This window comes from Eretmochelys imbricata, chromosome 8 (genome assembly GCF_965152235.1).
Source record: "Eretmochelys imbricata isolate rEreImb1 chromosome 8, rEreImb1.hap1, whole genome shotgun sequence".
Classification (NCBI taxonomy): domain Eukaryota; kingdom Metazoa; phylum Chordata; order Testudines; family Cheloniidae; genus Eretmochelys; species Eretmochelys imbricata.
Window position 1 is genome coordinate 79,161,960 of NC_135579.1, and position 15,667 is coordinate 79,177,626.

General features: G+C 39.2%; 1 protein-coding gene across 1 annotated transcript in view; it reads left to right on the forward strand.

Annotated features, from left to right (window-relative positions):
- The window catches only part of SYDE2 (synapse defective Rho GTPase homolog 2), a 50,442-nt gene that overhangs the window by 21,501 nt on the left and 13,274 nt on the right, over nt 1–15,667 (forward strand). The window contains exons 3-4 of the mRNA XM_077823788.1: nt 2,459–3,558; nt 7,069–7,195. Coding sequence (XP_077679914.1) covers nt 2,459–3,558; nt 7,069–7,195 — 1,227 coding nt within the window. The remainder of the gene's footprint in view (nt 1–2,458; nt 3,559–7,068; nt 7,196–15,667) is intronic.

A 15,667-nucleotide genomic window follows, 5' to 3' on the forward strand; every position in this document is an offset into this window, starting at 1 on the left:
AAATCTGAGGAACTGTCCCAGATTGAGGTGTCATTAGAGGAGGTTTTGGAACAAATTGATAAATTAAACTGTAATAAGTCACCAGGACCAGATGGTATTCATCCAAGATTTCTGAAGGTGCTCAAATATGAAAATTGCAGAACTACTAACTGTGGTATGTAGCCTATCATTTAAATGAGCTATCCTCCAGTTATCTGGTACAGAAGCTGATGTGACACCAATTTTTTAAAAAAGCTCCAGAGGTGATCCTGGCAATTTCAGGCCAGTAAGCCCAACTTCAGTACCAGGCAAAGTGGTTGAAACTGTGGTAAAAAACAGAATTACCAGTGACATAGGTGAACATCATTTGCTGGGGAAGAGTCAACATGGCTTTTGTAAAGGGAAATCATGCCTCACCAATCTTAGAATTCTTTGAGTGTCAACTAACATGTGGACAAGAGTGATCCAGTGGATGTAGTGTACTAGGACTTTCAGACAGCCTTTGACATGGTCCCTCACCAAAGGCTCTTAATCAAAGTTAGCAGTCATGGGATAAGAGGGAAGGTCCCCTCCTCGATCAGTAACTGGTTAACAGATAGGAAACAAAGAGTAGGAATAAATGGTCAATTTTCAGAATAAAAAGAGGTAAATAGTAGCGTCCCTCAGGGGTTGGTACTGGGACCAGTGCTGTTCAACATATTCATAAAGGATCTGGAAATGGGAGTAAACAGTGAGGTGGCAAAATTTGCAGATGATACAGAATTATTCCAGATAGTTAAATCCAAAGCTAACTGTCAAGAGTTACAAAGGAATCTCACTAAATTGGGTGACAAGGCAACAAAATGGCAGATAAAATTCAATGTTGATAAAAGCTAAGTAATGGACACTGAAAAACATAATCCCAACTATACATTCAAAATGATGGGGTCTAAATTAACTGTTACCACTCAAGAAAGAGATCTTGGGATCATTGTGGATAGTTCTCTGAAAACATAAACTCAATGTGCAGCAGCAGTCAAAAAAGCTTACATAATGTTGGGAACCATTAAGGAAGGGAAAAATATGAAAAAGAATATCATAATGCCTCTATATAAATCCATGGTATGCCCACATGTTGAATACTGAGTGCAGATCTGGTTCCCCAATCTGAATAAAGATTATGGAATTGGAAAAGGTACAGAGAAGGGCAACAAAAATGATTAGGGGTATGGAACAGCTTCTGTAGGAGGAAAGATTAAAAAGACTGGGACTTTTTAGCTTGGATAATGGAACACTAAGAGAGGATATGATAGAGATCTATAAAATCTTGACTGGTATGGAGAAAGTGAATAAGGAAATATGATTTACGCCTTCACATAACACAAGAACTAGGGGTCACTCAATTAAATTAATAGGCAGCAGGTTTAAAACAAAAAAGGAAGTACCTCTTTACAAAATGCACAGTCAATCTGTGGAACTCTTTGCTAGGGATCTTATGAAGACCAAAACTGTAACAGGGTTCAAAAAAGAACTAGATAAGTTCATGGAGGATAGGTCTATCACTGGCTATTAGCCCAGATGTTCAGGGATGCAATGCCATGCTCTGAGAGTCCCTCACCTCTGTTTGCCAGAAGTTGGGAGTGGGTGACCAGACTCAATCCCCTGTTCTCTTAATTCCCACTGGAGCCACCTGGCACTGGCCATTGTTGGAAGAAAGAATACTGGGCTAAATGGACCATTGGTCTGACCCAGTATGGCTGTTCTTATGTGCATTAAATCTCCTCCTTGTCATTGCAGATTGAGGGGAACAGGGTAGCTGCCAAGGTGTGGTGGGAGAAAGGTGTACTTAAGACCATTTGCCTGTAGTGGAATAGTGTTCTGATACTGAGAGGGAGGGGGAGACAACGGAACAGGGTTCTGAGCTGCAGTGACAGAGGCAGGGTTCTTATGAGAATAAGAAGAAAGATGCATGCACAGGATTCCTCTGTAGTCCTTAATTGCAGAACACTGCAGGCTGTATGCTCTCCTGCGTAGTCTAAGGGCAGTGGCAGTATTCAGAGGAGAGAGTCTCTGTAGTGTTCCACACTCTTCCCATCTAAACTCATGGCTACCTGGCATCTGTACCCTGGTGAAGCAGTTAGGTCCGCTTGTGTGAGGACACATTATACCAACAGATGGAGTACTACACAGGTAGGTGCGATGGGTGAATTGTTTATATGTAGTTTGCATCAATTCCATTTTGTTAGGCAAAGCCTCAATAGAACGGGAAGATTCAAGCTTCTGACTGTCCTCTGCCAACTTTTGGCTGAAAAAGTCAGCAAAGTGCAGACATGCTTATGTTTGTCTAAGTGATGCACAATATTTGTCTGGGTAGATCCCATATTTGAGTACTGACAAACTAACTTCTTCCATAGTTCACAAATTATTGTTGCTGCTAACTGCTGTTAATGGGCAGCTTTAAAAACGCATTCCTATTTTGTTTTGTTTTTTTCTTTTAAAGGATCTGGAATTGTACCTGCAAATAAGGCTGAGGCAGGAGCGACAGAAATTTCTCCTCCAAGTCCTAATCCTTTGAAAAAAGGAGGATCAATTAATTGGCCTTTCCCTGACAAGATAAAATCTCCTAGAACTGTGAGAAAACTTTCAATGAAAATGAAAAAATTGCCAGAACTCAGCAGGAAGCTGAGCATCAAAGGAACCTCAAGCTCTAATAATTCAGATAATCTTACTTCCTTGCTGAAAGGTGACTGTCAGGATACAAGCCATACCACATCTTTGCCATCTTCTGGAAATGCAACAGCAGCTGCTAGCAGGAATGTTATAAGTCGGTACCATCTTGACAGTAGTGTATCATCACAACACGGCTACAAAAAGAAAAGCACTGGGAGTTCCAAATCCTCCAGTAAAGGTGGTTATCTCAGTGATGGAGACTCTCCTGAACTTATAGCAAAATCGGGTAAACACAGTTCTGTAAGCAGGTTTGGGAAAGGAAAAGAGACTCTTCCAAGTAACAACAATAAAACTGAAATAGACATTGATGCTTTTAGACATTACAGCTTTTCTGATCAACCCAAATGTTCCCAATACATATCTGGACTCATGAGTATTCACTTCTATGGTGCTGAAGATTTGAAACCACCACGGATGGACTCAAAAGATGTCTTTTGTGCAATTCAGGTAGATTCGGTAAACAAAGCAAGAACAGCCTTGCTTACATGCAGAACGACTTTTTTAGATATGGACCACACTTTCAATATAGAAATTGAAAATGCCCAGCACTTAAAACTAGTGGTCTTCAGCTGGGAGCCTACCCCACGGAAAAATCGTGTTTGCTGTCATGGAACAGTGGTTCTCCCCACTCTTTTTCGAGTGACAAAGGCGCATCAGCTGGCTGTCAAACTGGAGCCCAGAGGGCTTATTTATGTCAAACTGACTCTCATAGAACAATGGGAGAATTCTCTTAATGGTCTAGTTGCAGATCGAGAGCCAGTGATATTTGGAGTAGATGCTCGAAAAGTTGTTGAGAAGGAAAATGTGGGCTTGATGGTACCGCTTCTGATGCAGAAATGTATTGTGGAGATTCAAAAGAGAGGCTGCCAGGTACTGTAAACTCTTTAAACAAATTCTCCTATACCATGTGGCTGAATTTCTTTTTGCACTGTTATGTTTAGAATTTGAGCAGCGAGCAAGGGAATACAGTAAGTATGTTTCCCACAGTGTGTCTTTTTTTTCCTTTGCTTATCCTCTTATTGGTCTCATCACTTTATTGCTGTCAGTGTGCAAATTTTTCCCCTTGTTTATTGTAACGTGGTGAGGAACAGTGAGGCTGGGTGAACCCAGCGTTTTCAGTTTCTTCATCAGGGAGGCCTGTACTGAATGCCAGTGGTGTGTTCGGACAATGGAAACATAAATAAAACTGTAGATTGTGGCACTTGGAGTAACTCCTCAGTTAAGGCAGCATGGGGGTTAGGATTCCCTACTTCCTAACTTCGAGCCAATGGCTCATTCCATAAGACCATTTCTGCTGCATGCGTGTTGAGAAGATATAATGTAAAATTCCTAAACACCCACAATTCAGGCATTGTGCCATCTAAAATAAAGCTATTTGCTATCATCCTGGCAAAACTTCAGTTTAGCAAATGCATTCACAAGCCAAAATGTGAAAGATCAACTCTGATTTGTCCCTTAGCCTTTCCTTTATTTATGCTGCTATGCATAACACGTCTGCCTTTAAGCACAAGCTACTGCTTAGGCAGCCCCCAAACAGACTAAAATATTCTTGGGCCAAGTCTGATCTACCCCTCTGGCAGTCAGACAAAAAGAAAACAGAACTCTTTGTCTTCCTCCACCCAACCCCACCCCCCCTTTCTTTTTCTTTCTTTCCCACTTCTGTCTTCCTGCCTTCACGGGGGGACCCCAAAATTGTAAGATAAACTCTGCAGTCTAGTAGTGTCGAGCAGTGTCTTTTGTTCATCTTGTATAGTTTATGGTTGATAAGTCCAGTGGTTGAAAGATGTGTTAAAAGGAGCATGATATCTTCATCTTCCAGTAACACTTCCAATTGTAGTCAGTGGAAAAAAATTCTAAAATAAGGAAGGTGCACAGTTCTCATGGCAGACATCTCCTGTGGCCAATTTAATTGAAGTTAGCAGAACAACTTTCACAGTGCTCCGTTAACATGTGTGTGGCCTGGGAGCCTCTGACACACTTTCATTCAAGGTGTGCCCTTCTGTTTGATGAACCCTGCAATTCAGAAGTAGCCACACCCCCTGGTTTGTTACATTTTAAAATTTGTGCCATTTTTGGTGAATGGTTCTGGGCCAAATGGTTTCACCACTCCCATTTTTGACTTTGATCATGAGACTCCCATTTTAGCGCAGCACATGCTTGTTAGCACCTAGTCATGCAGATTATATCGGGCAATCAAGACATCACTGATCATTGAACAATTGGGATCTGAATTGTCTTTAGGTGCCTGGTGCTTCTAAGCATGAAATGTAATTTTTCAACCTGCACAAACAAGACTGAAAACATTAAATGTACTGTGCCTGTTAATTTCACATTTGACTATCTATACATGAAACTTTTTGGATTTCTTACTCAACTACACAGGATGTAAGTTTGTGTTTCTGCTAATGTCACTGGTGTCTGGATGATTTAACAGGCTGTGATAGTGAAACCTTATGGCTAATAGTTTGAGTGTTTGTCTGATATCTGCATAATACATTGCCGATTTCTGCTTTCAGTTATATGGATGTAACATCCATTGCCTTCATTTCTTAACTCTTCATTTACATCAGTGGGCCTTGGATCCAGGTAACTTATTTGACCATTAGCTTATGGTCAAACAAATGCCCCTTTCTATAAGCCGTCATATATAATATAGGACTCCTGGGTTCTAGTCTCTGCTCTGCTCATGACTCACTGTGTAGCCTTAGACAAACTAGTCAGTTTACCAGTCAGTAAAATAGGGATCAAAATAACTCTCTCACTCTTAGAGGTGGTTTTAGGTTTAGTTCTTTAATGTTTGAGAAGTGTATGGAGAATGGGGGTTACCAAAATACAAAGTTGTTTTTAAAATAATAATAATAACTGTATCAAGTTAGAGCGTGTAGAAGTATATGCACCATACACTCTTCAATGCATGATAATCATGTACAGATACCGTTCCTATGTACCTGAATGTGTTGGATTACTTTAGGAAGTATAACCTCCTGGTTTGTATAAAAGTGTTGATGTAACTTGAAACAATGTACATGTTGGCATAATATCTTTACACTTCTCAAATTTGTTTCTTGGTTACCTGATGCTAGAGTAGATCTGTTGTCTCTTGATACCCCAGTGGATATGATATCAAATATAATTTAAATATTGGTAATGATATAGTTAACTGCTGTGAAAACAAGTGTGTCAATACTCAATTACTCACTTAACAAAATAAAATCAAAATAATTTCTTTGTAAATTGATTTACAGCATATACTTGTTTCTTAATGTGCATGATCCGTGGCCATGTTTCACAGGTATGAAGCTTGTTTACTGAAGGTCCTATTAATCATCAATAGACTAATATCTGTAGAATTACCTTACAAAGTCCAAGACAGACTTTGTAATTCAGATTATTTTCTGCTTAAACTCAAAGAAGAATTAAACAGTTACGCTAGCACAAAAACGGTGAGCTGAACAAGCAGAGTGGTAAGAGGGTTGCAGGTGAAACTGCAACCTCCTTTGCATTATTCATCGAGATTATACCCACTCATCAATGCTTATAAAGAGTAAATGTGATCCGAGTTCTAGTTTGTGTATCACAACAGAAGAAAATGAGTGTGGAAGTTATCTTTTTTAAAGAAGCCACTAGAAAGTGAGCAGCAAAGAGCACTTAGATTAATGTAAAGACTTCATAATTTTTCTCCATTTTGTATTACAGCTTATTGTTCTAGTGCTCCGTTACAAATTATTATAAAAAATCAGTGAAGTTGATTAAGATATTATTCCCTTTCCTTGTCAATAAAAAGGGTTTGTGTGTGTGGGCAGTGGGAGAAGGGGGAATGTAAAAATGAATAGTCTTTTGGGGAGTGGGTTGTTTGCTTTACACTAATATTTAACACTAAAAACATTTTTATTGGGTAGAGTTTATTAAAACATTTACTCTTAAACAGAACATTACTAGCATCTGTTGTGGGTACATGGAAGCCTTTTTGCGCTCTTCCTGAGTGACTCAATGATAAATCAATACCTTAATAAAAATCACTTTCTTTCAAAGACATATTAGTTCAATATGTGTGGCTGTGGACATTAGCTGCATCCATAGAAACAAACTGATAAGAGACTGAGTTTCACTATTGTAGAGAACATTATTATTTATTTACTATTATAAGCCAGACTGTGGACATTGTACACTATTGATAACATGTTGCTGTTTGATGTCAAAAGATTTTGCCATATGCTTTCATTTTTTACTTAAATAAGTTTTTGGGTGTGAGCATTTTTTGATCCTTAACTGAAGACATTGTAAAACATCTCATTCTTTTCATGCCAGTTATCTGAGTAGCACTACTTAGTGCTCTGTAATGGGTAATATGTCACAGTGTGGCCATGATTTCACTTCTAGGTTGTAGGCCTGTACCGATTATGTGGTTCAGCAGCAGTCAAGAAAGAGCTTCGAGAGGCGTTTGAGAGGGATAGCAAGGCTGTTACTCTCTGTGAAAACCAATACCCAGATATTAATGTGATAACAGGTAATGCACTTACTTTTGTTTTTAATGTATAGCCATGAGAAATCTCTATCTAAATAAAGAAAATTGTGCTTTAAAATGGTTCATTGGAGTGTCACTCAGACAATCCATTAGCTACACTTTGTTTTGCTGAACAAGAAAGGGAAGATGAATCCTAACTTTTGTCATGTAAAAATGAGATGTGCCAGTGATAGAGAAACAGTGTAATGAGTTGTGGATAGAGGTTGGAAGTGAATGGAGGTCTCTGTGGTATGCCAAACCTTTAAGACTATTTATTCTTTGTATTGTGATAGCTCCTAGGAGACCTAGTCGTGACCAGTACCCTATTGGGCTAGATGCTGTACAAACACAGAACAAAAACACAGTCCCTGCTCCAAATATCCTACAATCTTAAGAGAAGAGACAGCATGTGGATATAGCCAAATGGGAGAGTACAAAGAAACTTGTTTGATTTATGAGCTTAGGCCCCAGTCCTTGTGCTAATTTTACAAATAATTCCATTGACTTCAATGGGACTACTCACAGTACAGAAAGTTAAGCATGTCCATAAGGCCTTGTAGAATTGGGTCGTTAGAGCCAGGTCCTGCTCCCATTTAAGCCAATAGCAAAACTTCCATTGACTTGTGTGGGAACTAGATTAGTGAATAGTGCATAGAAATTCAAGGTGTGCAGTGGGAAATAATTAGCCATTAATCTGATCGTATGCATACTTTTTTGGGTCATTTATAGAAAATTAATTTGGGGCTCATTTTATCCAAAGTCTTATCTGTCTGTGTAGTTCATACTCCTGTGACTCAGTGGGATTACTGGTAAGGGTTTGGAGAATTGAGACAATTTTTATGAAGAGAATCTTAGTTTGGATAGCCTTCTGGAATAAACCAAAAATGTTTTGTGGTATACACTGTGCATTTCACCTGTAACATTTAGTAGTAGGAATCTTTGGCTTTTTAAAAGGTGGAATAATTTTATGACTAACGTTAGTTTACATAACAAATACTAATAATCTATTTTCAGGCTTCATGGTATAAATTGATGGCCTGCAGAAATTGGAATGGAGTTTTTCCTTCATATACATTCAGGGCTTGAAAATTTACTCAGCATGTGGTAGGCCAGGTGCAAATTTGCTGGGCCACAACACCCTCTGTCACTTGTAAAGAAATAACAGTTGTGTTATTTAATTGTTTGGTACTTTAATTTCCAACATATTGTCAGTCAACTTTCTATTTTATGCATATTTTAAAAAAGTAACTTACTGCTAAGGATGGGTGAGTAGAAGAAAAACTTTATCAGCAGATTTTATGCAATTAATTTTACTGTGTTTGCTAAATAATATCTTTGCAGAATAGAATTTGACCAACCCTATTTCCTGTAGCTACCTTGGCTAGTTTCATTGTTGGTTTTTGCCTTCTCCAGAAGTGTCAGTTACTGGCTACTCCCAGAGGCAGGATCCTGGATTTAAATATATATTCTTTACTTTGAAAGGTTGCACAATGAACACTCATCAAGCTCCTTTAAAATATTCTTTGATTTAACTTCTTTTAATAAATTCACAAGAAAAAGTGATGATAATTCTTAGGACCAGCTTCTTTCAGGACTTTGTTATGGTCCTGTGTTGCTCTTAATCATTGTAAACAAGCATTGGAAATGCAGATGACTGTTATTGCTTAGGTTTGTGAATTAACTCATAGAAACAAGAGTTTAATTATGTCAAACATCAGAAACCAACAGCTTAATAGTGAGCTGTAACTAAGTAATGGCCAAACAGATGTACTGCTAAGGCAAGTTTTGGCTCAATAAAAAATGGAAATAACATCTCGCACCTTAATATAAAGCCTCATGTACTATTAAACCTTCAGCATTTACAGAAACAATTCAGACACATGGGAGACTTATGAAACAGTTCACATCCACACCCAGGAAAAACTTGTAATATTTCTGGGGTTGCCAACCCTCCAGGAATGTCCTAGAGTCTCCAGGAATTAAAGATTATGTCATGTGATGAAATTGCCAGGAATACGTCCAACCAAAATTGACAACCCTAAATATTTCACAGCATTCCAGTTACCTGTGCAACTTACTACTGCAAGTATTTCTTTTGATGTAAGCTCATGTTTGACCTGGGATAGTGCTAAGTGTAGAAAGAAAGCCCTGGTGTTGCAGCTGCACTAGTCTGGTCCTTCCAGCAAAATCCCACAATACTGTGGCTAAATAGAAAAGATCACTTTAATTTTGTAAAATTCATTGGTGCATGCTTTTGTTGTTCTTGATTGTTACACTACACCTGTTTGAGCGTGCAGGGTCTCCTGTACTCCTGACTTCTTGTTTTGAACTACTGCAGCTTCTCAATGTTTTGCATTTGACTTTTTTTTTTTTTATAAGGTACAAGGCATACGGTTTTGAGGTCTTTGTTTTTAAGCAAGAATCAGATATGTTTCTTTATACATTATAAAATGTATGCTGCTTTTGTTTCTAAAGAAGAAGCATATTTTAAGGAATCCCATTTTAAAAATTATTTCCTACAGCACCTCTTCAACTGTGCAGTTCTGAGCAGACTCACAAAGCACTGGTTCTCTAACAGTTGGCAGGGTTGCTGTGTGTGTCCGCACGCTAAACTGGTTATCTTCCGCATACTGTAGCCAGTTCTGTCACTGGTTACAATCTAAACAGTTCAGTCTTTGATGAGCCTCTAATGCCTACTGACATACCAGAGGCATCATGCATACTTTTCCATCCTTATTTGTAAGTATCTGTCAGTGCATATTTCACCTATGTTATCTCTTTGTTGCTGAAGAACAGTTTTCTTAATGTTTTACTGTCGTGTTTGCAACGCTAAGGCTGATGTGTATGATTAATACTTTTATAAGCCAAATCATGTGTTCCCTAAAATATGAATAATCATAAATCTTGGCTCTTTTGAAGACTAGTGCTTTATTTGGGCCCATATTGAAATTTGAGGGGTATTGTTGGTTTCAAAACATTATGCAGATATTTTCTTTTGAGAGTTCTCCAAAGCCTAAGAATGAAAATTTAATGATTTAAGTCTTGGCTGAGAAATGCTCTGGAGGCGGCACTGGCTTACACGCGATTAAATGCACTCGTGGCTCAAAATAAAATGGGCTGCCAGGTTTAGGAACAAGCCCAGCAGCGATGATGTTGCGTCATGTCTATTTTCATCCATGTGACTTCACATCTGTGAGTTAAAGCACATAATACGGTTACCAGTTCAGTGGGTCAGGAAAATGAGAAATTAATGAAGTGGATGGTGGTTTCTGCTTGCTGTCTAAATTCGTTCTGTGTGGTGAGCGTTTGTGCGAAGGAGAATGCAGCAGTAAGCTGGTAGTCAGTAGAGCAAAGCTTGAGGTTAAAAAAAATAACTGCAGCCTCTTACAGGGCTAATTTAGCAAAGGGAACAGCAAAAGGATTGAGAGGTCAAAGGGCACTCCATGACTCAAAACTATTCTGTTATTCAGGGAGTAAGCAAGAGAAAGTTATCTTGGGGGGGTGGAGGTGAGGGGGAGAAGTTGGTCCCGTGACCATGGACACTATTACATGGAGCTCAACAGAGATGTTTTTAATAAATGGTTGAGTGTTCTCGCTATGTTATAAACTTCAACTTGTTTAGGACATTTTCCCTCTTCCTAGTTCCCATTGCAAAGTAATTCTGATCTCGGATTCCTCTTTGAAGAACAAAATTTGATCTGAAGCACAAAAGAAAAGGTTATAGAAAATTATTGCCTCTTGCTTCTTCTGCTTAATACCTAGAACCACAATGTACAACAAAATTCTGCCAAGTTTGTTACATAAATATCCCACACATGAAATATAGGCCTCTAAAATAAGGGGAAAGGAATGGAAATGTGGAATACGAGGCCATAGTAAGTCATTTAACAGGGAGTACTGTGATCAATCCATCCACTTAACTCTGGGCTGCATGATTTAACAGAGTAGTACAAAATTCAGAGAGAATATGGGCATAGGAAAACATGTATGGTATTTTTGTTTCCCCAATGGAACATTCATATTTTTGAAATGCACTGTAGACTGTTACCTGTTGTGTGGTGATCTCTAAAGACATGATGGTGAATCTTCATCATCTGCTTCTGAATACTCACTATATGTTACATGCCCCCTTGGTCTTAAGTTACACTAAATTAAAATAAAAAATCTCCTGAGTTCTCTATTATAATGGGAGCCTGGTACCACATGCTTCAGTCAAGATAACTATGTAGTCCCTTCTGTGTGTCCAAAATGTTAATTTTTGTGATGTCTGAAATTTCCTTTCTAGGACTTTTCCCCAAAGTGAAATTTTTTGTTAAATTTGCACAAAATCTCTTCAGCTGTTTCTGATTTGGGCATTAGTGGGAAAGAAAAGTACTTTGCACAGTGTACCAATAAACTATATATATTAGGGCTGTTGGTTGAACGCAGATAACTCACGCGATTAACTCAAAAAAATTAATAGCAATTAAAGAAATTAATCGCTATTAATTGCATTGTTAAACAATAGAATACCAATTGAAATTTATTAAATATTTGCGGATGTTTTTCTACATTATCAAATATATCAATTTAAATTACAACACAGAATACAAAGTGTACAGTACTCACTTTATCTTATTTTTATTACAAATATTTGCACTGTAAACATTATAAACAAAAGAAATAGTATTTTTCAGTTCACCTCATACAAGTCCCATAGTGCAGTTTTTTTAATCATGAAAGTGCAAGTTACAAATGTAGGGGTTTTTTTGGTTCCATAACTGCACTCAAAAACAAAACAATGTAAAACTTTAGAGCCTACAAGTCCAATCAGTCCTACTTCTTGTTCAGCCAATCGCTAAGAGAAACAAGTTTGTTTACATTTACGGGAGATAATGCTGCCCACTTCTTAATTACAGTGTCACCTGAAAGTGAGAACAGGCATTTGCACGGTACTGTTGTAGCTGGCGTCGCAAGGTATTTGTGCCAGATGTGCCAAAGATTCATATGCCTCTTCATGCTTCAGCCAGAGGACATGCTTCCATGCTGATGATGCTCGTTAATTAAGTTTGTGACTGAACTCCTTGGGGGAGAATTATATGTCTCCGGCTCTATTTTACCCACATTCTACCATATATTTAATGTTATAGCCATCTCGGATGATGATCCGACATGTTGTTTGTTTTAAGAACACTTTCACTGCAAATTTGACAAAATGCAAAGAAGATACCAATGTGAAATTTCTAAAGATAGCTACAGTACTCGATCCAAGGTTTAAGAATCTGAAGTGCCTTCCAAAATCTGAGAGGGATGAGGTGTGGAGCATGCTTTCAGAAGTCTTAAAAGAGCAACACACTGATGCGGAAACTACAGAACCCAAATGACCAAAAAAGAAAATCAACCTTCTGCTGGTGGCATCTGACTCAGATAATGAAAATGAACATGTGTTGGTCTGCACTGCTTTGCATTGTTATTGAGCAGGACCCGTCATCAGCATGGACGTATGTCCTTTGGAATGGTGGTTGAAGCATCAAGGGACATATGAATCTTTAACGCATCTGGCACATAAATACCTTGCGACGCCAGCTACAACAGTGCCATGCAAATGCCTGTTCTCACTTTCAGGTGACATTGTAATTAAGAAGCGGGCAGTATTATCTCCCGTAAATGTAAACAAATTTGTTTGTCTGAGCAATTGGCTGAACAAGCAGTAAGACTGATTGGACTTGTAGGCTTTAAAGTTTTACATTTTTATTTTCGAATGCAGGTTTTTTTGTACATAATTCTACATTTGTAAGTTCAGCTTTCATGATAGAGATTGCACTACAGTACTTATATTAGGTGAATTGAAAAATCCTATTTCTTTTGTTTTTTACAGTGCAAATATTTGTAATAAAAATAAATATAAAGTGAGCATTGTACGTTTTGTGTTCTGTGTTGTAACTGAAATCAATATATTTGAAAATGTATAAAACATCCAAAAATATTTAAATAAATGGTATTCTATTGTTCAACAGTGCAATTAATCGCGATTAATTTTTTTAATCACTTGACCGCCCATATATATAATATATAATAAACCAACCTTGCTTTTTGAAGAGGGCCACAGCAATAAAAAAACTGTAATCTGAATCTTGAGATGGATCCTTGAAAAGACATGCCTTTACTAGATTGAAAGGAAGGGTAAAAAATTTTATTTAAATATATGTTGGATTGAATACTGTGTACTGAGTGTGCGTGATATAACATTTCTTTCAGTTGGGAAGTGTGCACTTAAACTTAGATGCACGTCTGAGCAATGCACACCCATTTAGCATGTCTGTAGGTAAGAGCCTGCTCTTGTTGATGTATTGGTTTCAACGGGAGCAGAACATGGCTTCAAGTGTGGACTGTTTGTCTCTAGAAGTTTATAATCTTCTCAAACTGAGAAGCTCCAGATTTTTTTTGTTTTCCTTTTTCCTCTGCCCTTACTTTCTTTCCTTATTTACTTATAGGCTTTAAAAACCTAGGAGAGTTAATGTTAAAAACTATTAATGCCCTGATAAAGTTATACAGCTAAAACTAGAACAAATCAGCTGTGCTTTCAACGGCAGTGTTAATTTGGCCATGTTGCAGTAATCAGAAAAGTAGGAGTAGGAAATAGTACATTTGTGTAATAGGGGTGAGTTAATGTTGCTCTTGGAATCTTAGGTCCCCATTTTCTGACTTGCTACAATTGTGACTGTTCTTTCCTAACATTATTTCAATGCAGTACATTTTCCTTTTTTCCTTTTCTTTCAAAGAAATAAGAACAAAGATTGATAATAGTTGTAATAGTTATATTTCACGTATGAAGACCATCTAAGGAGGAAAAATTAAATCTCTCCACTCTGTGTTTATGCAAAATTAATTTTTAACAAAATCTTTAGTGACAGTTTACTTGACAGCTGGCTCATAGGGCAAGCTTTGCACTGAGATTTGTAACAACTCTTGCTTTGTTAAAAAACACAAAAGTGATGGTATTTCTGTCATGGTTTGGGGAGTGATGTGTCCTGTGTTTGGCAGATACTTAAAATTATACCTCTCTATTTCCTGCTTCCAGCTCTATCATTCTAGATCGGGGTGGGCAAACTTTTTGGCTTGAGGGCCACATCTGGGAATAGAAATTGTATGGCGGGCCAAGAATGCTCACAAAATTTGGGATGGGGTGCGGTAGGGTTTAGGGCTCTGGTTGGGGGTGCAGGCTCTGGAGTGGAGCCAGAAATGCGGAGTTTGGTGTGCAGAAGGAAGCTCCAGGCTGGAGCAGGAGAGTGGGGTGGGGGGGAGGCTCTGAGGTGGGGCTGGGGATGAGGAGTTTGGGGTGTAGGAGGGTGCTCCGGGCTGGGACCGGGGCGTTCGGAGGACAGGAGGGGGATGAGGACTGGGACAGGGGATTGGGGTGTGGGAAGGGGTGCAGGCTCCAGCTGGGGGTGTGGGCTCTGGGGTGGGGCTCGGGATGAGGGGTTTGGGGTGCAGGAGGGTGCTCTGGGCTGGGATCGAGGGGTTGGGTTAGCATGCTGGGAGAGGCTCAGAGGTGCAGGCTCCAGGTGGCACTTATCTCAAGCGGCTCCTGGAAGAAGCGGCATGTCCCTTCTCTGGCTCCTATGCGGAGGTGTAGGCAGGCATCTCTGTGCATGTCCAGCTCTGTCTGCAGGCATCGCCCCTACAGCTCCCATTGGCTGTGGTTCCTGGCCAACGGGAGCTGCGGGGGTGGTACTTGAGGCGGGCGTAGCATGCAGAGCGGATGCCCCTGGCTGCCCCTAAGCATAGGAGCTAGAGGGAGGGGGGGCATGCTGCTACTTCTGGGAGCTGCGTGGTGCGGCCCCTGACCCTGCTCCCTGCCTGGCACAAGGCAAGCCCAAGACCCCACTCCCCAACAGGAGCTTGAGGGCCGGATTAAAACGGCTGGCGGGCCAGATGCGGCCCGCGGGCCATAGTTTGTCCATCCCTGTATTAGATGCTGCCACGAACCAAAGTTAATTATGGTAATATTTTATGAAAAGGAGTTTTAGCTAAAATGAAATATCAGATTGTAATATGTTTAACTGAGCTTTATCTTAATTAAAGTGGTTATTTGCATGATACGCTGTGCTTGGACATTTTGTAGCAGAGATTGCCTTTTTTAATTTAGTTTTTTTAAATGAGAGTAGTAAAAGAGGTAGGACAGAGAGAGGTAAAAAGCTACACATCTTTAGGAGGTTTCCTTGTTTTCATAATACTGTGTTTTTTGCTTCTAGATATCTGGCCTATGTTTGTTGTTTCCAAGTGGCTATGATTAGTGCTCTTGTTTTTTCTGTAAGCAGTTGAAATAGTACTCCAGTCTGAAGTATTAGCCAGGAGTTTAGACCTGTTTACAAAAATTTTCAAATGCTGAGGTTAACTCCCCGCACCCATTCCCCCGCTGCCCTTTTCCTTGATTCTATATTAGACAGATGGAGAGGCTCACAGAGGAGCAGGTATAGTGAAATGCTTCCTGGC